The sequence below is a fragment of the Grus americana genome, chromosome 2, assembly GCF_028858705.1.
Source record: "Grus americana isolate bGruAme1 chromosome 2, bGruAme1.mat, whole genome shotgun sequence".
In the NCBI taxonomy this organism is placed as follows: Eukaryota; Metazoa; Chordata; class Aves; order Gruiformes; family Gruidae; genus Grus; species Grus americana.
The window spans coordinates 81,777,513-81,799,685 of NC_072853.1; the positions used below are offsets into that span (position 1 = coordinate 81,777,513).

General features: G+C 39.5%; 1 protein-coding gene across 4 annotated transcripts; it reads left to right on the plus strand.

The window, feature by feature from the left end:
- Window positions 1-737: 737 nt before the first annotated feature.
- Window positions 738-16,074, plus strand: OTULIN (OTU deubiquitinase with linear linkage specificity). 4 transcript variants are annotated; one of them, XM_054815136.1, is made up of 8 exons: window positions 738-1,219; window positions 2,650-2,985; window positions 6,849-6,922; window positions 7,731-7,825; window positions 9,081-9,224; window positions 11,727-11,852; window positions 12,852-13,121; window positions 14,408-16,074. In XM_054815136.1, exons 1-8 carry the CDS (start codon window positions 852-854, stop codon window positions 14,600-14,602), a joined length of 1,608 nt encoding a protein of 535 aa, XP_054671111.1. In that variant the 5' UTR covers window positions 738-851; the 3' UTR covers window positions 14,603-16,074. The 4 variants fall into 4 exon arrangements, with proteins under 4 accessions (XP_054671111.1, XP_054671114.1, XP_054671112.1 ...); XM_054815139.1 differs by having other exon boundaries at window positions 1,119-1,219; window positions 2,654-2,985; XM_054815137.1 differs by having other exon boundaries at window positions 1,149-1,616.
- The last annotated feature ends 6,099 nt before the right edge of the window (window positions 16,075-22,173 follow it).

Genomic DNA, 22,173 nt, shown 5'->3' on the forward strand with positions numbered 1-22,173 from the left:
ACATTGCAAATTACTTAGCATAGTCATTTTAACATTTTGTAAGTTTTACTGCCTGACCTCCACCTTTAAAACGTTCTCCCTATACTGTTTGATACTCTAAATAAATGGATTTTTTCCAAAAATAGTTAAATCAAATTCCTTTCCTGTCAGCATGTTTGTTGTTATTTTCGTCCTGTCTTATCATCGCTTGTGTTACTCAGAGAAAGTGTATCTTACGGGGAAATTCCAGAAAGAGGACGAACACTTTTCTCTTCCATTTTCTGGCCCAATTTCAAGGCGAACACCCTCCAAAACGCTGACTTCAGTCAACTTTTTTCTACCACGGTAACGGCTTTCCTACTTTTTTTCATTCTCAGGATTGTTTTTAATAGTATAGGGTATGCTTAACTCTTGAGCAACATTTGATTTGGAAATGTTTACTCTCTAGGTAGGTTTCTGTTCTGTGTGGAGTTTAATAAAGGTACATCAGAATTTGATGATGTATTTTTTGCTCCTGGAACAGAGACTTCCAGCCTCTGACAAGCTCCCTACGATGACTGTCACATATACATACAGCTTTACAGCACTGGGCTTCCTCAACAAGTATTTTTATAGAGAGCATATGATGACTGAAAACCAACCCTATTTCCTTCCTCTCTGATATTTGAGAGAACTTACTGTTGTCTCCAAGCTTAGGAGATCATTTAACTGCTTTTATTTTATGTGAATTCAAGTCTGGATTTTGCACTTTACTGGAAGCTGGCCGTTTGACAAAAAAACCCACACCAACACAAACCCCACAACCCTGAAGCGAGGCCCCAAGCCCTCAACAACAACCAACCGCCACCGCTCGCGGGCGCCCGTTACCGCTAATGAGAGGGTGGCCGCGACCAGGCGCGGGGGGAACCCGCTGTGGGTTCGGGGGAAGGTCACGCGCCTCTCCCCCCAGCTTGCTCGGCATTGGTATCGCCCACCCCCCCGCCCCAGCCGTCCCGCAGCCCCGGCGACGGGAGCGATATTTTTTTTCCTCCCTCCGCCGCCAACGCGCATGCGCTGAAGGCCAGCCCTCGTTGTACTCCGCCGCTGCGTCTCGGCGCTTTTTGCATGACGATCTCCGGACCGGAAGGAAGGAAAGAAAGAAGGAAGGAAGTGCGGGCACGTACAAACGCTCTTTCCGGCGTGATGACGCGCGGGCGGGATATGCCGGCGGCCGGGGACGCGGAAGCGCCTCCGGAGCCGCGTAAGAGCCGAGCGGGCGCTCGCTCGCGTGAGGCCGTGGCCGTTTCCGTGGCCGTTGGGATGGGAGCGCTGGGCGCGCTGGGCGCGTGCCGGCAGCCGTTGTAGCCGGCTCGCGCGCGGGCCTGTGGGCGGGCGCTGCGCGGATTCCGCGCGGTGAACGGCGGCCTCTTCCGCAGGGAGTCTCCCGGCAGCGGGGCCGGCCCCGCCGGCATGAGCGGCGAGCGGCGGGCGGGCAGGGGTGCGGCGGGAGGCGGCGCGCTGCGTCCCCGCTACGGCCCCGGCGAGCGGGCTACCGGAGCGGGGGCGGTGCCCTGCGCTCGGAGGGACGCGGCTGCTGCGGCAGGCGACGCCCATCGGTGTCGGGCCCGTGGTGCCGCAGGACAGAGGATGACGGAAAGGTGAGGCCTCGGCTGCCCCGCGCAATGTGCGGTGTGGGTGTGGTTGACTCTGCTGCGCAGAGCCTGGGTCGTCCTTCCCTGGGGGGCAGGGCTGGGAGTACTCGGGACAAGGTGTGCCGCTCTCGTCCTGAGCTTCCTTCTGCGGGACAGCTTGGTACGTAGCAGGGCTCGAGTGCGACAGGACAGTGACGTCTGGGAATGAAAGCTTTGTGGCAGGTGGGAGGCTTTAACCTGAAGGTAGAAACCTGTTGTACAGTTTTAAGGTGTATATAGTGCGTATTAAGATTATCAGTTCTGAGGTGACCAGCCCAGGTAGCATTGGTAAGAATTGTCTAGAACATGAATGTGGCAACTGCGAAGCAACCCATAATTTTATGGGAGGGTCATGTATCACAAAATATCCCTGAAAATTTTCCGTACGGGCACATCCTAAGCCTTCGGAGAACTTGGTAGAGTGGATTGTAGAAAGTCCTGTCTTAACTTTAAAACTTGGAAATCATATTAGAAAAAACAAAGATCAGACATTTTTGCGTTAAGCAATAATCCCAGTGCAATGGGAAGTTTCACGGAGTTTGTAAAATTCCTGCTTTTGCAGGACTGAAACTTATTTCCTTGGGATTTCTGTTAGTCTTCAGGTTTTTAGGTGATAATGCCCCTTGAGAAGACAAAGTGTTCAGTCAGGGCACTAACTCTAGCAGGTCGTGTTTGAGGAACTAGCACAGATTAGCCTCAGTAAGAAACGAAATTGGCTTGCCAAGGAGATGAGTTTGAAAATAGCTTGGGTGTGGTGTCATCTTACCAAACTACTGGACTTGGCAGTGCTAGGTTAACAGTTGGACTTGATGATCTTAAAGGTCTTTTCCAACCAAAACGATTCTATGATTCTGTTCTGGATTTTATTCCTGCTTTTCCATAATTTAAGTACCCTCTGAATCTTCAGAATGTAACTATTGAAATGTTGTAGTTTTCTTAAAACGTGTGCTTTTGTTCTTCCATGAGAGATACTATTCATATATTTCTCCGTTCTTCAAAGCCAGGATAATTTTCAAGGGTGGATGACTGAACCAACCAGCCTTTCTGCGGGTGCACAACAGACACAGAAACAAGAGAGTGTTGCCATACAGTTGATGAAGCATGAAAAGGAAGTTGGTGTTCTGTCTAATGAACTTGTTTCAGCAAACACAGCTGCTGACCAGAAAGAGCAGTCTACATCGGAAATAAGAAAAGACTATGTATACAGAAGTACTGGCAGACCTGAGGAGACAGATATGCTTAAATCACTTGTGACAGATCAGGATGCACCTGGAAACTGTGGATTATATCTACCTGTGTCTAGTAATTGTTCAGCAATGGAGTCATCTGAGGACAGGTGAGGATTTTTTTTTAATATATTAACAGTTTTTCTATAGAAAGGGCGGGGTACTTTCAGTGTGTGAAAGTGAGTTTCTTGGCAAAATTTCCTGTTAGTGCCTTAGTGAAATAGGTCTAAATGTCAAATCTTAAACTTTGTTGGCCACCTTCACCCTTTAGATAAATTGCTTATTTTTATAGTTTTAGTGTTGTTCTTTCCCCATCTAAAGGAAATAACTGATGCAATATTAAGCTCTTAAGGGTAGGATGAAGACCACGGGAAACTAAGAATTGAAGGCAGATACTCTGGTAGTTTGGTTTTAACCTTGTGAACACTTTGTTAGGTGCAGTGCTGACAAACATAGAAGGGTTTTTTTAATCCTAGCACTTCAGCTTTTTGTTTGGTTTTTTTTTTTGTAAACCTCCTGCTATAGGCTGAAGTAAAAATTTAGTTGTGTGATTCAGATTTGACTGTAGAAGTCTTTACAAGAATATTTGGTATCTCGAGGAAGAAATATACATGAAGGTTTTGAAAAAAGATATTCCAAACTTCTGAAAACAAAATTAAGGCACATTAGCCGTAGCTTTATGTTGTTGAATAATACATTAATAAAGTAAGAGAAGAAAGTGATTTCTAATTAATCCTTTTTCTATAGGTAGCCTGTGAACTATTTTACAACATCCAAAATCTACAATAAGTGCTGACTTAGTGAAAAAGTCACTAAAAATAAGTACATGTTTTCAAGGGTTATTTCATGCTTAATTTACTCTGTAATTTAAGCACAATCTATTATGTTACTGTGATTTTTTTTAATACTAATGCACATTTAACATTAATACGCAGATTCATATAAATATGTATTAAGTGCATTTCCTATGTTGGCAAAAGTGTGGTACATAAAGATCTTTCTCCTGAATTTTTAAATTAGTTGCTACTTGGCATACCAGTTCTATTTGATCTAATATGCCTTCACATGAACTGTTAATAGCAATGAATTTAATCTGTCATAAAAAAAAAATTCATCCCTTCGTGGTAATAAATGTTTTAAGCAATGTTTTTGCTTGTGCATGGTATCTTCAATACTGGGAGTTCTAGTCCTCCAAATCTATTAGTATAAAACTGTTTTTATTTTTGCCAGTAGTCATTTCCCTTTTCTCCAGCTCAATTTTGCTTGCTGTCATCTTCACTTTTTGGGGTTTAGTTTTTTGTGGTGGTGTTTGCTGTTTAAAATGCCAAGCCCAGGATACTCTAAGTAAAATCTGACATCCTGAGATTTTTTTTTTCCTTAGTATCTTTAGTTCAGCAGAATCTGATTTACTAGTTCAACAATTTACACACACCACTATGCACTATTGATTTTCTGTCATGCATGCATGTTTTCACTTAACTACTCTTTTCTATCTGTTATTTTATTTTCACTCTATTGTCAAGTATTACTGTGAGGATTAACGGGGAAAGTTTTAGTTTCAACATTCTTGTTTCCACAGATTTACTTAACAGTTGCTATGCTAGAACAATGTTAAGATGCATTTTGAACTCTGAAATGAGAGTGCCTGTGCAGCTGGATTGCACCTCTTGGCTACCTTGATTTCAAAACAACTCGGTTAAATTGCAGTACTTTGTTTACGATGGATGTTAATCTGTCAGGTTCTGAATCTGTGGATTCTATTTTGTCAATTCCCAAAAAGAATATGGGGTAATATCTGCGGAAGGAACATGATGCTGCTTACTCCATACCAAACTTCTTTTGAGTGACCTCACTAGTTTACTAAGTTGAGCACTTTTTCTCTTTGTGCATTATAACTTAAAGTATTCAAGGATGTATCCCAAAGTAATGCTTCCCCACCCCCCCGCCACCTCCCAAGAGATACCTTGTAGAAGCAGGTTGTTTGATGCTCAGAGGGGGAGGTTGTGGCTTTATATTTTAAATACTTAGCTTATAGATAAGCTAGGTTAGAGATCGCTGCTGTCAGATACTGAGTTGTTTGGGGTTTTTTCATAGTATTTTCAAGGCTATTAAGTATTCTTGAAATTCTTCACAATCTTAATGGACTCTAATCTCTGCTGAGAAATAAGATTATGTATGGAAATTAGGGTTTGTCCAGTGCCACACTAACAAGGATAAGAACTTGGCATAAGTATTTCTGTGATATTTTCTTCTCAGCAGGTACTAATTTTTATGGAGTACTGAGTTTAATATCTACTGCACCTATTGTTTCTCTTTTAATTATTAATTATTTCATATTGTTGCAAATCAGATTTCAAGCAGATACTTAAGCACCCAGGAAACCCAGTTTGAAAGTTAAAGGTTTGAAACCTGAGTGAAAATTAAACTGTAGTTCCATATGACTGCACAGTAGATGAGTTTCCTGATGTTAACCTGTATTTGTCTTTATACTAAACATTTTCTTTTGTTCTCAAGGGAAATATATGCAAATGGGTTATAAATGTTACCTTTTTTAAGTAAGCTGGTTTGGATATTAAAAAAAAAAAAAAATACAGAGCTGTAACTTACCAGTGTATTCTTTCAAGTTTAATGAGAGTAATCTAATTACCAGCTGGCTACATTAAACCCTTCCTTGTAGTCTTCCTAACTGCTTGTCCTCTCTTAGTAGTGTAAGATGTGGCAAGGTCACTGCCTTAATTTCTTCCTGGTCATTTGCAAGCACACTGTGGTTTGGGTTTTTTTGGTTTGTTTTTTTTTTTTGTGTGTGTGTTTTTTGGGTTTTTTTTGTTGTTTTTTGGGGGGGGTGTTGGTCTAGTAATTTAGAAGCTACTAATAGTAGTAGGCAATTAATAATAGTCTTACACTTTTTTTTTCCCTGTACATATACTTTCTTCAAAATACAAACTTTCAATGTAACCTCCTTTTAGTGGTAAGCCTAAATGATTTACTGATATGTTTGGTGATGTATGTTTTTGGGGGTTTTGAAGTATTTTAGCTGTGAAACTGTGATTTTAAAGTTTATTTGCTAAATGTAATTATATGACAAATGCCACTCAGAATCACATTTAAAGGAATGTGCAATTTACAATTCAGTGTTTGAATGTTTTTTTGAACACTGTATGGAACTCCATTCTCAACTGTAATGTTCACACCCTGGCTTTGAGATCTCTTCTTGATAATGCTAGGCTATGCATAGAAACAATATCCTTTTAGGCCATCATTTCCTCCCTCGTAGTCATAACTTCAGTTCAGAATGTCTGTATATAGGCTCAGATGGAGACATTTGACTCTTAAGACAGCATACCTTGACCAAAATTATTTGAGGAAAAAATGTTTGTCTGGATTTCAGTTAGCCTCTAAGCTGCAGTTTGGACCATGCTTAGAATTTTGGGTTTTTTTGAGTTTGTAACATTCAAACCAGCTGCAGATAGCTGACTGCTGCTCTTCATGGTATTTATTCTGTCAAATATTCTGCTCATTACTAGGCAGGTTGCTCAGCCCCAGTGGAGTGTAGATACAAAGCTTTGAGTAATGCATTCTTTGTTGCATGCTTAGGTTGCAGTATTGATATACTTGGCAAATAAGGCATTTTGGCTTGGTTTTTTTGCAAATTTATCCTGTAAAATTTACAAATACAAAGGGACTGTAGTACTCTGTAGTCTCCATACAATCAGCAGAACAGAAATTCAGGCAGTGATTCATTGCCAGCATAGGTGTCATACATAAGAGAGGGGAACAGTTGAGAGGTATTTTTAAACTTTTTTTGAGATCTCACGTTGATTTTATGAAAATGTGCAAGATGGAAAGCAAATCAAATTGAAAAAATACTTGGAGAAAGACTTAAGTACTTGCCTGTAGCTGTAAACAGAGGAATATTATAATACTGTAAGATTTGTGCTGTTACATGAAGTATGTGTTGTGTTTTTTATTGCAGTGAGGAGGACATGTATCGTGATGCAGAAGAAATAGAGAGAGAGAAAATATTACTTGGTGAGACAAGCTCTTCAGGTACGTTTGAACTTTGTTTCAAATACAGTATTACAATTCATTGTAGCACTAATTTGTTACGATTTGATGCCCTCCTTTCCAAGGTTTTTGTGCACGTGTCCCTGTGTGCAATAGAAGCTACTTATAATAATTGAGTACATTGTATGGTTTAATTCACAAAAGATCAATTTTATGTAAAACTAGTTGCTCTTAGTATATTTTTTTCCCATATTTCTGCAGTTACTTTACAAGAGAATGTCAGTCCTTTGGAAAGCAGTCAGGGGGCCTGTGTTAGGAGTGTTGTGCTTGAAAATTACTAATTTATTGTCATTGTAGCAGCATCTGTTGCTGGGATTCCTTGATAACCTTATTATTATCTGTTTTGGAATGAAGGCTGTTGGGATTCCAAGAGAAAACTATTTCTTCTTCCTACCATTGTTTCTAGCTTACTCAGAAAGATCTATTATCTGTCGTCTTTATAGTCTGGCTGATGAGAGAAGAGAAACTTTTGCCCAACATTTTTCTGATTGCTAAGAAAATGAAGAGTACTAATTTCTACTCTTTGCCAATTAGTATTTTTCAGAAGAGAGGAGCAGTGTTCTCTGTTTTGTTGGACTAAATCATTATTTTTGTTCACTTGTCATTCTCAGAGCAAGCTGGGTTTTTTTCCCCTCCGATACTAACAATTACGTGGTAGCTATAGGTTGTGCTGTCAGTCTCCTTTGGCACCAGTATTAAAGTGATAAAGTGTATTTAGAAATTCAGTGCTTTTTCTATGTTGTTCTGTTTCACAGCTCTGAGTATAATGTTACATATTCTGTTTTGACAGACTATAAATTAAGTGTTGCACCTGAAATGGACATTATGGAGTATTGCAGAAAAGAATGGAGAGGAAATACACCAGTAGCAAAAACAATGAGAAAGGTATCAGATCTCTTTGTGTTTAATTTTGTTGGGCTTTTGGTTTTCATTTATATGTTTAGTAGATGATGTCCTATGGGAACAATCTTTAAAACAGGAAATACAATAGCAGTGTTTTCTAATGTCTGGTCTTAGAAGTGGCTGACAACTGAAAGATGGTTTTGTTCGAAATATGTTTTTTGTTGTATGTACTTGTTGATAGTGTAGGGTTTTGATGAATACTGTTCTTCATTACTGTTTTCAATTAAAGTTTTAAATTGGTTTTATTGCCATAAAATGGTAATCTTGTGGGCAGTTGAAATGGCAGAGCAGATTAACCAAACTTTTTGACAGAAGGCAAATAACTGGAGTTGGTGAATTGCATGGTTTTTAAGATGTGGAGCTTTAGTGAACAGCCTTGGTTTTTCTTAAATTTTTCCTGAATTCTTATTTTTTGTAGGATTTAGACTAGTTTTCTTATATTAATCTTGAGCTAGAATGGTAGAAAATAAAGCATAAGGTTTGTTGTGTGTTTTTGTTGGGGTTTTTTTCAACACAATTTGAAAACCTTAGTGGTATGTGTGAGTAAACCTAAAAAATACTTTCCATAAATCAAAAGATCCATGTGTCACCTTCAAGAGATTAGTAAGAGAAATACAGCTGCACAAGGCATTGGATCTTGCTAGATTAGCTGAAGAGACATACTGAGCTTCAGAAGTTATGTTTCAACATTGCTGCTGCTTCTAAAAGTGTACGTATGGGAACAGCAGGGAGGCGACAAATGTGCTGAGGCATGTGTCAAGATATTTCAGCGTAAACACTAATTTTCCCTGAGGCAAAAACAAACTACATGTGACACTTACTGGGTAAATGGAATAAACTATTGCTGAAACTTCTTGTAAGCCTGATATATTTTTAGATTTATAGTCTTGTGTGTGTATGTTTGTATGTTTGGATTTTTTTGAAACTTAAGTGGGTTAGCTACCCACATTTCAATGATATTTCTGCTCTCTCATCAAATAAATGCCACAACCAGTTATCTACTTAGATTTCTTTGGTTTCTTGTTTGTTACTCAGCAGAACTAAGGAAGCTTTTTCTTCAAAACATAATTTGTGACATAAAAGCATTTGAAATTCCAAAATGGGTAATGGGTCAAACTGGTTTTTTTTAAAATAGTATTTGGCTGCTAATATTCCAATATCTTTTATAATACCAGTGCATGACCTTAAAGTGTTTTATTAATGCTTTCATGTTATTTCGAATTTTATATTTTCCTAGGGATATGAAGCGGTTGCTCAGAAGTTTGCATCTATACGGAGAGTACGAGGTGATAACTATTGTGCTCTCAGAGCAACTCTGTTCCAGGCACTAAGCCAAGCTACCCAGTTACCAAGCTGGCTGCAGAGTGAGGATTTTACTATGGTGCGTGCCAAACTGTGATCTTTTGACAGTAGAGCATTGTTGGTTTTAACCTATTTGATAATTTTGTGATTTCATTTCTCTATTATGTTATATATGCTCACTTCTCAGTATCCCTTGAATTGAGAAGTGGTAGTGTTTTGTTGTAGGTTTACAGTGATTCTTTCAACTTGGAATTGAGTTCAGGTCCCCTTAGTTTCCAGTTTATAATGTATAAATGTTATTATAGTGCTGACTGTAATTTAATTTGTCTATCTTCATCTTGCCCTCTTGGTCTCTTCTTAATGCAGGTAAAACAGCAGTAAGGGATTTCCCCACAAGACAGCTGGTAATAACAAAAAAATATAGACAACTTATTCTAAGAACATTTGAAAAAAAACTCCCAGCTTTTCAAAATTGTATGTATTCTTGTGTGCCATATATAGTTTCTCTAGAAAGTGGATTAACAAATTGAATGCTGCAGGCTTTTCAGAATGCGTGTATTATCTGTGTCTTAAATGTTACTTAAAACAAGTGTAAGAACAACTCCAACCTGATGTGAAGAATGGTTCTTATGGAGCATTGATGGGTAAGCAAAGCAAGGTGTCTTACTAAGAGTAGAAGAAAAATATTTGAGAAACTGTCTTGCATCACCAGAGTCCACTTGGTGATATCAGTGAACATGGAAGAAACATGTAAGAAGCTGCCTATACCGAAGTGGCCCACTTCAGGGGAGTAAGTTTACAGTTGTCCTGGCTGCTGCTGGAAATGTAAATGACAAATGTCTGATGCAGGTGCATTTCTGATGTGTTGTAGGCTAGCAGTCCAGGTAGAGTCGTACTGTTCTTGATTTACTAGTGGTCCTTTAAAGAACATGCAAATTTTTTAAAATGGTATACTTTGCAGTTTTTAATGATGTTCACTTATTTTTTTCCTACTAATTTATAGAGGAAAATGTGTCATATGGTAATTAACATTTTTTTTGAAAACTATAAAATGAACTGATTGAAATGATAAACTGTTAATGCATCAGAGCAGAGGGCATGTAAGAGAAATCTGTGTGGTGACAGCTGGCAGTACAACTTTATTAAAGGGTTTTTTTGTTTGTTTGGGTTTTGTTTTGGTTTTTTAATTTAAAATGGTGTTTACATGCACATTTCTAGTTGTAGAAGTTACTGGCATAGAATCTTTGATTATTTAGTTCTATATATTATATATTTATGGTTTTTTTAGTTCTATATTATATATATGTAAGTATATTTTATATATAATACTAAATAATATAGTATATGCCAGGTTGAGGGGGAGACCTTATTGCTCTCTGCAACTACCTGAAAGGAGGTTGTAGCTAGGTGGGTGTTGGTCTTCTAAGTAACAAGCAATAGGACAAGAGGAAATGGCCTCAAGCTGTGCTAGGGAAGGTTTAGATTGGATATTAGGAAAAATTTCTTCACCTAAAGAGTTGTCAGTCACTGGAACAGGCTGCCCAGGTTGAGTCACCATCCCTGGGGGTATTTAAAAGACACGTAGATGTAGTGCTTGGGGGCATGGTTTAGTGGTGGACTTGGCCGTGCTAGTTTAATGGTTGGACTTGATGATCTTAAAGGTCTTTTCCAAACCAAATGATTCTATATTTCCAATTAGCATAGGATGCCAGGCTGGGGTGGGGAAATGTCTATGTGTATCTGACAAATACTTTGTTGCCGTTAAAGTATTACTAACTTGGAGTCCTGATAAAATGAAAACTGGCTGGTGATAGATAATGACGTATGTGCTACTCTAGCTAAATATTTAATTCATTATGAGACACGATTCACTTTTCCAGTTCTAGTGGTAAAATCGGTTAATAAATGAGGCTAAAAAGCCTGGGCATGCAACTGCCAGGAATGTCCTTCAAGAGAAGTGTAAAAGCTCTTAGCTGACCAGGTGTAGCATCTGAGTAATATAAGAGGCAGATCTGAGGCTAACGTATGATCTGATGTATCAACTAATCCCCAGGTTTGTTTTTTTTTTTCTTTATAAGAAAACCTGTCCCATAGTATTTTAATTATGTTCCCTGAAAAGGAAACACAGTTTGTGTGGTCTGGACAAAGTAGTTTTCACTCCAGCAAGACTTCTGGATTATCTGGTGGATATGATCACATCTTTAACCTTCTCTTCTGTTGATTCAGGGGCACTTTTGAACACAGTCACTGCCATTTGCTGTGGGAGGTGTTTTTTAATTAAAAAAAAAAAAGCCATGAGTACCTTGGTGATTAATTTTTCAAGTACATTTTTATTGTTTGGATACGGAAATCCAGTAGACCAGTATTCTGACTGTTATCCAGCATGTATTGTGAAGAGCCAGGTGTGTTCAATTATGGTCATCTTAGTACCACATCTGTTCAGAGGAACGTATGAGAGATTGTTTTAAGGTGCAAAATGTTAAAAAAAAAAATCAATGAAATAATAATGTGCAAGTTGGTGGCTTTTCCTTTCAAGATTTTTTGATTTTGATAAGCTGCCTTCTCTTCTCTCAATTTCTAGCTTCCTGAAAACTTGCTGAGCAAATATGACTGGATCAAGCAGTGGCAGCTAAAACAGAACCTGGGCAGGAGGATGGGAGAAATAAGTGATGAAATTAAAGAATATTTAATACTTCTAAGGAAAAAGGTTGGAAAAATTTTTATTTATTCTTGGTCACTTACAAATAAGGAAGATGCCAAAGATTTTTTTTCATGTGGTGAATTTAGCATAAAGATGTTTTCACTATTGAAAAAAGTCACTTTTCTCTATGTATACTGCAAAAAAAAAAAAGGAATGTCTGTTCAGATCTGACCAGTTTTCTGGTCTTCCACTGCTTGCATCATGTAATTAATTTGTAAGCTCTGCAGAACACAGACAGATTTCAATGAAGAAATTAATGTAACAGTAACATTTTGCCTCTGTTACTTCTTGTATTTATTTGAAGGAATTATGTACACCATGGATAAATGCTGCTGTTACCTTGAATGGGTCATGGAAAGAAAAGAAAAAAAACAACCAAACAGAATAATGCTGAAGTAATTTCAAAGGAGTAGTTTTTGTTCCATGTTTATATGTTTTTATTTGAGGTTAACGTAACAGGAAAATGGTTGTGCCCTTTTGGTGTTTGTAGTGCATTGCCTTGCCCTGTCTTTCCCCTGCCTGGAGACTGTGTACAGACTCTTCAGTTGTTCCTGTCTTACTATGTATGCATATTCTCTTTTTTTGAAGGGTTTTAAGAATATTTTTACAGGCTGCAGTTTCTGAGGGCGGGAATGAAATATGCATTCTGAGTAACTCAAATGTAAAAAATATGAAGGATGTGGGATTTATGATACAGGAAACAAAAAGGTTATTATCTTATTGCCTGTTGTCCCATGACAATATTTGTTGTGCCACCTTGCAACAATTTCCACCATCCCTTTCTTCTGCTTTGCTTAAGAGCTAATTTAAGCAAAACCAGACTAACTCAACTTGACTTTGATAGGACTACAGCTGTGGAAATATTTTTAAAAAGGCACAAAGCCCTTCATAAATTAAATTCTGAGTGCCCGTGCTGTGCATCTGACAATTCACAAGTGGCTTTTTGCAGGTGTTGCACCGTGATGGTTATTGATACATGTTGTGTGTGTTACTTTTTTTTCATAGTGGAAGAGTATAAGTGAAATCAAGGGTCCTATTGAGAAACAAGAAGCTTGTGATAAATTGTTTAAAAATGAAGAGGAGGAGTATTGTCTCTATGAAGCACTGAAATTTTTGATGCTTAACACCGCCATAGAATTATACAATGATGATAAAAATGGAAGGAGAGTTCCTGTCTTCTCGTGGTTACTGTTTGCACGGGATACATCTAGCAACCCTTGTCAGTTAATGCATAATCACTTGAATCATATTGGTCACAGTGGAGGCCTTGAACAAGTAAGGAGAGATTGTTCTTACAGTATTATTTTCCTGTTTTGGAGACTTTTTTTTGTTTCAAGTGGTTTAAGAAATCCTCCAGGTTTTTTGTGGTCTTTCATTGGGAAAAACATAGTAGAACTGCTTGCTTGTAGTAAGAGTCTGTAAAAGCCTTCCTTTTAAACATTGATGTTTTTTTGTTTGTTTTGTTTGCGTGGCAGCTGACACTTAGGTAGCATCATTCTTTGGAAGTATGGTATTCTATTAATAGAAACATTTGTATTAGTCTCTTAATTGCTAGCTTTTAAAAAAATATCATTATTAAAGCTAATACTCAAATTATGAGAAGGTCATGTGTAGTACATATACTTAGTGAATTCTGATAAACCAATGACAGTTACTACCTTATATGTTGCAGAAATGATATGCCTATTGCAAAAAAGTCCCAAAACAAAATGTAGCGCTTAATGAGCTTGAACAGTCTGAAAGATTTTTAGAACATCCATTTAAAAAAAATCCCATTGAATATGTTACAAGTGTGGTACAGCAGTTAAATTCACTACTTGAATTTTCACTAGAAACATGAAAGTATTATGTTTTGTTTGTATTATTGGCTTAAAAATCTCATTAGTATAGACAAGACAGGTTGCTGTTGCTGTTAAATTAGCTGATTATTTGGTGATTTTTTTTTTGCTGCCCAGTAAGGTGCATATTTTTGTGCTGACTAGATTTATTTTAGTGATATCCTTTTGTAAATTGTTATTTAGAACAGGATATGCTTGCCACTGTAGTAGACAAGATAGAAGACTTTCCAGCTTCTTTCTCTGAATTCCTTCAGATATCAACAGGCTTTGTAAGGGGTTTCTATCTGCTTTTTATTTGGCTGGAGAGTTCAGAGTACCCTCTAAAAGAGAAAGGATCAGTGCTTGAAACCCATTCTTGTCTCGTTTAGTGACTTAATGGGATGAATACTGATAGGAGAGTGTGTTTCCTACCTGTTCGTGGTAGTAGGGAAGTGGGATTCTCTGGATAAAGTAGCTTTTCTTTAGGACTAATATCCTAGTGTGCCATTGTTGGGTCTGAAGAGCTCCATGCTAAAGGCATGGTGTCTTAGAGGCATTTGTGCAGCAAGTTAAGAATGGCTTGAATGATTGAGATGCCCATGTATATGTGTTCCCATTTACTTTTCTTCATATATTTTTTGAAAAATTAAATCAGATAGTTATTAGTTTAGTACTTTTATGAGAAACATCTTGTAAAAGGTATGTTTATTTTACGCATCATGTTTCTGCTTTTTTCCAATGTAGGTGGAAATGTTTCTCCTTGCTTATGCTCTGCAGTATACCATCCAAGTGTATCGACTGTATAAATACAGTACTGATGAATTCATCACGCTTTATCCCAATGACCCGGAGGAGAACTGGCCTGTGGTGACTCTCATAACTGAAGATGACAGACATTATAATATTCCAGTCAGAATGTGCCAAGAGACTATGCTGTGAACAAGTGATTTTTGGCAGACAAACCTGTGCTGCTTATTGAGGTTTCCACTGCTGTTTTGAAACAGGATGATGGTGATGAAATCTGTTATTAAATCTACAATAACTTGAAATCCATGTCTCAGAAGTTTACATCTGAACTAAAATAGCAAATAGGTACTAGTTTAAAGAGGAAAAATTTTGCAAGTATGGCTTTTGTTGCCCATAACAAAAAAAAGGAAACTTCTGCAATCCTTTTTTTTTGAAGGGCTTACTCTCAATAGGAATGCAAAAACTATAGATTTACTTCTTTTAAGAAGATAGGTGAGGGTTTATGGTAAGACATGAGCTGACCTTCTGTTCCCCAAAATATCGAGATAATGTGAATTGAAATTTCTGGAAAAGTAAGCTAGTAGTGTCCTGACTGATACTTGTAATGTTGATTAGAACCAAATTGTACAAATCTTGGGTCTCAGGAAGGAATATAATTCTCCTGCAGTTGGAATTCAATGCTTGCCATGGTTTATGCTATAAGAGAGATGTCATTTAAAGTTTTCCAGTACGTTGGGTTTTTTCCTGACGTGAATGTCTTTTATTTAGAAGCCAGTTGTCTGTTACAGTGAAAACAAAGAGCTCTTCCCCTTCAGCTCCTTGTGAGGATCCTGGCAAAGAGACGTGATAATAAGGGAGTATAAAAGTTGTTTGTTACTAGGTCACAAATTCAAAACCTACGCAGAATTCCCTCTTTAGTTAAGATAGCTGATATGAGAGAACCATGTCCCCACTCACTTCCATGTCTGTTCGTATTACTGTTCCTGTAATGTTAATCCTCGCTGGTAGCTGCTGTGGGGGGCATCAGGATTTTAATTTGTCCAGGGAGTGCAGTAGATGGAGGTGAACTTCTGGTGCAACTCCTCCACTCTTGGGAGGAGTATGTGGGAGGTTCTGTTTCTGCTTAGACTTATTCATTTTGCTTTAAATTGAAGGAATACAGAATATATCGGATGCTGGGAGTGCTGATGTACCTTTAAAAATAATTAAATAACAAACCCTTCACCTTTAGCTTAAAGGGGGAAGTACACCCTATGGATGATTCTCGGAACAAGAGAGTGAAAATTGATTTAAATGAAATGCTGGTCATACACACATCACTTGGCTTCTCTTAGAGGTGGTCCTATATAAAAGGGATAAAAACTCTTTTTCATTCAAACATTCTGGAGGAAATGACATGCAAAATGTCTGGCATGCAAAACTTAATTCTTGTGGTTTGTTCTACTTGAAATTGTTAGCTTTCCTTTTATTGTGAAAGGTAATTACAAATCAAGAATGTGTATTCACTATGTTCTAAAATGTGTTTTAGACACATCTTAATGAGGTCTGTGAGGTACTCAGTGTTACATTTATCATGTTGTCTTTGCCTTTTAAAACTGGTTTGATCTGTTACTGAAAATTTCTGAGAGCTGAAAGGGAATAAAAATAAACCAATTCATCTGACAGTATTTTGTTTCTTGTTTTATGCCCTGTTTTCTCCCTAGCTTTATATTTTTGAGGTTTTAATTTTGAAATCCTTGTTCAAGTTAGTTATTTCTTAAAAGCTGCAAAGCATAATAACATATGTAAAATAGTAATTATTGGCTTGCTGCTTGCACATGGACAGCAAAAAAAAAATCCCTGTATGACTGTTATCCAAATAACGCTGAAGGGGAAAGAAAAATAAATTAACTTTTGCAACACACTGAACTCTGATAGAAAAGTTGTAGTTATGATTTAAACAACTGAAATTATATTTCTTGTGATATATTCTTGATATTAAAGTTTAACACCTCTTTGAAAAAGACATCTTGGTCATACATTGAGAGCCACTGCTCTGGGCTGCTCTGCTGTCCATGAGTCTTACATGGGAATACATATACAATAGCTGTTGTACCAAAATCAATGTACTAAAGAAAGCAGAAGCTTTACTCAACACACAGCATACTGTTACATGCAGTCCAGATTTTTCATACTGAAATATGTGAGATCCTAGGAATTTAATAGAGATGAAGAAAGTTCACGCTGTTGTAGTTAGTGTGCTTTTTGTGCAAAAGATACTGGTGTCCACTTTAGGCCCATCTTTTTTTTAATCTCTACTGTAACATTATTGTTGTCAGATCCAACTTCTGCCCTCTGTATCCTTTTTGGAGATGGAGGAGCATATTCATCAGGTTCTTCAGAACCATTTTAGCATATTTACAGGTATTAAATAGAAACATCCTGCTTTCTATCATAATGCTTTGACTTGGACTATTTGATTGCTTTTTAAAAAGCATTTCAGTATGTATTTTTTACTAAAAACAGTTGCAGTCTACACAAAGCTTTTATTTTGCCTTTCTTCAGTCTCCTAGTAAGGAAGATGTTATAAAATTAATGGAGCACCTCTCCTGTGAGGACAGGCTGAGAGAGTTGGGATTGTTCAGCCTGGAGAAGAGAAGGCTCCGGGGAGATCTAATTGCGGCCTTCCAGTACCTGAAGGGGCCTACAGGAAAGCTGGTGAGGGACTGTTTATCAGGGAGTGTAGTGACAGGACAAGGGGTAATGGGTTTAAGCTGAAGGAGGGTCGATTTAGATTAGATTTTAGAAAGAAATTCTTCACTGTGAGGGTGGTGAGGCACTGGAACAGGTTGCCCAGAGAGGTTGTGGATGCCCGTTCCGGGGATGCACCCTGGAAGTGTTCAAGGCCAGGGTGGATGGGGCTTTGGGCAACATGGTCTAGTGGAGGGTGTCCCTGTCTGCAGCAGGGAGGGTTGGAACTAGATGATCTTTCAGGTCCCTTCCAAACCAAACCATTATGTGATTCTATGACGCTTATCCTCCATCTTGCTTTCTGTTGATGGAAGCGTACAGCAGAAGCTCTTTGTGTGAAGGAAAAGAGAGGCTCAGATGATCTCGCTGGGCTGGGAGGGAGCAAAATTGCATTGTTCCATGTAGGAACAGTTGGCTGCGAGGAGAGGGATATGCTGAGCTGAAGCTGCAGCCATGAGGTAGCAAAGCTTAGGCTGGGTGCAGCTCAGAAGCTTGTGCTGGAACCAGCCTGGTGGTGTCCCGTGGGAGCTCACCCCAGAACCTGGCTGGCTGGGGAGATGCAGGTGTGCTTGGTTCAGGGCTGTAACTTTATTCAGATGGATGAGTCAAAGCTTGACCGAATCTTGGCCAAGTTTATTTTTGTGTGACAGCGACAGCCCTATCATCAAAAATTAGTGGAGGAGGGTGGAGAGCAAGGTGGGAATGTGTCTCTCACCAGAACAGTGGCCATGTTCATGTATCCCTTTTTTAGGCGTTAAAGGAGGTGGGGAGAGGGAGCTCTTGCATTGTGTATCAAGTGCAGGGCTCGACTCATGATCTCATGTCCCTAACATTTAATAGTGTCGCTTGTGCAGCCCCTGCATCTCATTGCCTTCTGGACATCATTGCCATTTGTTCCCCCAGTATGCTAGCTGGCAGGACAGGACTCTGAGAATGTTTGAAGATGGCCAAACATACTTTATGAATGCTCCCTTTTTTGGTAATGGTGGAAGATGACAAGTGGCATGTTGTGGAAGCTTGCTGCTAGATGAATAATTGTCCTATGACATCAACTAACATGCTTCAGGCCAGATTCAAAGAGTATTTCCATTTATATGTTTGTTGAGGAGGAGAACCTCAACCTCTGAGAAATGGAAAGGAAATGTTATTACTTCCAAAGAGTTAAAAGTGAAATAGGGAAGGTGGGATGCCATAAAAACCACCCCAAGATGTACTGAGCCATCGAGGAACTAGTCAGTACTGACTAAAAATTTGTTTTATCAGGGCTGCCGGATGAATACTGTGGCATGCTGAAGAAGGAGCAGCACATCGAATGTGATTGCCAGCTGTCTCCTCCAGAGGATTGTTTCCCCAATTTGTCCCTTTTTGGAATTGTAGTTTTTTTGTGGTTGTTTTTACAGACACCTGCCCACCAGGTCTTTGACATGATACGTTTCCTTCAGGCTATTGCAGCAGACTGCTGCCACAGGGACTGCAGCAGGTAGCCTCTGCGCATGCTCTTCGGTGTCAAGCTTTCTGTCTGACAATCAAGACCAGTCAGCCCAACATTTTTTTTTAAACTGAAACAAAAAAGTCTCATTTTATACAAAGAATGCTATAATGTAGGCAAGTACAATTACTTCCCCCCCCTTACCTTTCTAGAATCAGAAAATTCTGCAAGTGTTTGTGACTTGCTGGGATGGGACAGAATTTAGATATTGTCCTTGTTAAATCTGTTGTGCACCCATCCATCTTTTATTAAAAAAAAAAAAAAAGAAAAAAGAAAAAAAAAGAAAAAAAAGAAAAAAGCTGCTATAATAATTATGAAACTAGTATTGCCCTTCTCAAACAGTCGTCTTGTGTTGCAAAGACCATTTACTGGAAATATTCCCTTCTAGTCTACAGCTGACCCCAGTACGTACCCCTGGTGTTTCGGTGGCTTTGCAGAGGAGCCCAGGAGTCGATGCTCGCCCGATGCGGAGCCCCGACCCGGGGACCAGGAGCGGGCGTTTGCCAGCAGGTGCCACTGCAGGCGAGGGGAGAGCACGGCGGGACAACCCGGGCTCACCCGCTTCCCAGCGGGTGGCACTTGGAGACCTTCCTTCCCAAGGCACAGCGAGGGGATCGGCCAACTCGTCACTTCACCTTGGAACTCCAGCAAACGCAACACGCGTTTACGATACATAAATGCCAGTCATACTCAGTAAATATAGTCTGGCCAAGATTCTTTTCCTTCTGATCTAGCGGTCTCAAAGGATCACGGTTTAGCAGCATCAGTTACCTTTATAGACTCGTGTGAAGGCATATATTAGTTAAAAATTAATAGTGCATAGGTAGATGAAAGAGATTCTGAAGATGTGTGGAACGCTGTGAAATGCAGTGGCAAGAGACTTGAGAACTTTTATTTAATTTATTAATCTTTTTGAATATCAAGTAGTTCATCAAGTTAATATCTTGAATAAGAATCTGCTAGTAGGGGTCAAAATCTGTAGCAAGCCCTCTCTTTGGTTTCTGAAGTATCTGGTTTTGTTTATGTATTCATCCAAACCTTCAGCTGATGTATTGACACATTTGAGTCTTCACAGCCAGCATAATTCCTGTAAGAAACAGAAGCTTAGCTGAGCCGTGCTGTGTGATTCTGAGCAGTGTTTCTAGGATAGCCCACTCTCTTTACACAAACACAAGGCTATAAAGCATCAACAGTAACGTATGCTGAGAGATGGTGAGGCTGGATTCTCAAATGGTCCAGGAGCAAATCAAATAACTTTAAAAATATATAAATCTATTAGTTTCCAACCACATTTGCAGGTGCGCAGAGCATATTTTATTTTTACTATCTTTATTATATAGGGCCAAAAAATAGTTCTAGCCATAGATGTTTTGTAAAGATTTGAAGTACTTAGAAAAACAGAATAAACATGATAATAATTCTCTGTTACTGCCTATACTGTTGTTCCTGAACCACTGAGATGACAGAAATTATTTCTAGCTGAGAGGAATGTGTTCAGTGTGAACCACTGCATCCATACACTAATGGAAGTAACTATAAGAGGTTATGTCTTTAGAGGTGAGCACTTGCTGGATTGCTACTCTCTTCATGTTTCTGAATGTTTTCTGCATCATAAGATTTTTTTTTTTTTTAGCGCATATATATATAATATATTGAGCAAGGAAGATGTACAGATGGCAGGTTTATGGGCTACGAGACTCCAACTCTTTCTAGAGCCCCCTTCTTCAGGTGGATTTTTTTTTTTTTTTTAAAGTATTGTGTAACATTTCGGCCTTTGTTTTACAGCAGAAGACCTGGGTATTTTGCTGAAAGAGTGGTTCTGCAGAGCTGAAAGCGCGCGCTTGGGTGAGAGCCTGTTTCCTGCCACTTCTAGGCAGGTTCACCTCCTGCTGCCAAAGCTCGGCTTCTGTGCCAGGGTGTAACCGACTGCATCGAGAGTACTTACATTTTGGAGGACTGTGTTCCTTTCAGCAAGCTGGCAAGCAGGAGTTAACTGCAGTTTATGTTCCCTCACCTGAGCTTGTCTTTTGATTTTATATTGTTGAGGGGGGCAGAAAAAACAATAATAAAATTTCTTCTTTGGGGTCATCATCAAGCTCCTTGGCTAATAGGGTTGAAAAGAGGGAAGGGGATTTTTACAACTAAAACAAGAAAAACCCCAAACTTCAGGGAGTTAACAGTTTATTTCCCTTGCATTAAATAGCACTTGCACAGTGACAGGCCATGCTGTCTCCTGCTGTGTGTCTCAGACTCATGTTCCATCCAAGTCCCCGAAGAAAGTCCCCAGAAAACACCCAGCTGGAGCATCACTGGCCTCCTGCAGGAATTACCACAGGGGGCTGGCATGCAATGCTTATCTACTAGCTTTTAGTATCTAATATTAATGTCACTTTTAGACTCTTAAGTGGTTTCATGGTGTTCATTTACTGATGAGCCCTCTGCAGAGCCCTCCTTACTCAGATGTGCTGGGTTTTTTCTCATCAAACCATGCTGCAAACAAAAAACCTCTTTTAATTAACTAAAATAACTGAGGGCCTCTTTAAAGGTAGTAGGTGATTGGAAACATTATTTTAAAAAACAAGCTGGAGCAATGCTCAGGGTTGTTTAAAGCAAATCTGTGATGGCTTCCATAACCACTTGGTTTGTAAAACACCCGGATGAAATGTCCAGGTGTTACTACATCCCCCCATCACCCCACCACATGGATGCTCCATTCCAACGTGTCCGCCTTCCCAGCGAGAAGATGGAAAACAGCAGCAGAGGTCTATGCTCACGGAAAAGTCAAAGGAAATAATGGTGTGAAATTTCCTTTGCGGAACTAGGAAAAAAGGTGTAAGAGCTGCGGTTGTGAAGGTGGTCCTGTTGCACTGCAGGGCCTATATTGTCGTTGATGGGGCTTGCCACCGAAACACCTGGTTCTTCAAATAAATGCTGCACTGGGTGATGTGTGAATAAACTGCCCGCTCGTGGTAGGTGGGCTCGGCACGGAGCAGTCCCTTTTGACTGTAGGTTTGGGAGCACTGGCTCCAGACGCTGGGAAAATGCTCCTCTGCTCATGAGACACGGAAAGATGCTGCACTTCTTAAGTCACCTAGAGGAAGGGGGCTTGCTTTTTCACAGCTACAGAACAGCCTGTGTAGAGAGTTAATTACTGCTTGATGTTCTTCTGGGTAATATCATCCTCAGCAGCCACTCCTCGGCTTCAGTATTCCTCCCTGCAGGGCTCTCTGCCGTGTCGCAGGGACTGGGAGAGCTCTCGCCGTGGTCGTCTGACACCTTGCTCAGAAGTGCTTTTTCAGACAAGCCCAGCCAAAAGGTGACGGCGATGCTTTTGCTGTCTTTGTGCCGTACCTCTGTTATTTCAGGATTTTTTCACCTGTCTGTGGTAACGAGTCCTCTTCCGTTCCTTGGCGCAGAGCAGATCTTCCTCCAGCAGCGCATCCGCTATAGCCCTCTAGCAGAGCCCTGTTCTCCCACCCCTTCCTCCCCCCTTTACCACTGATTATCAGACACAAAAGCAAATACTGTACCGTACCGTCTGCAA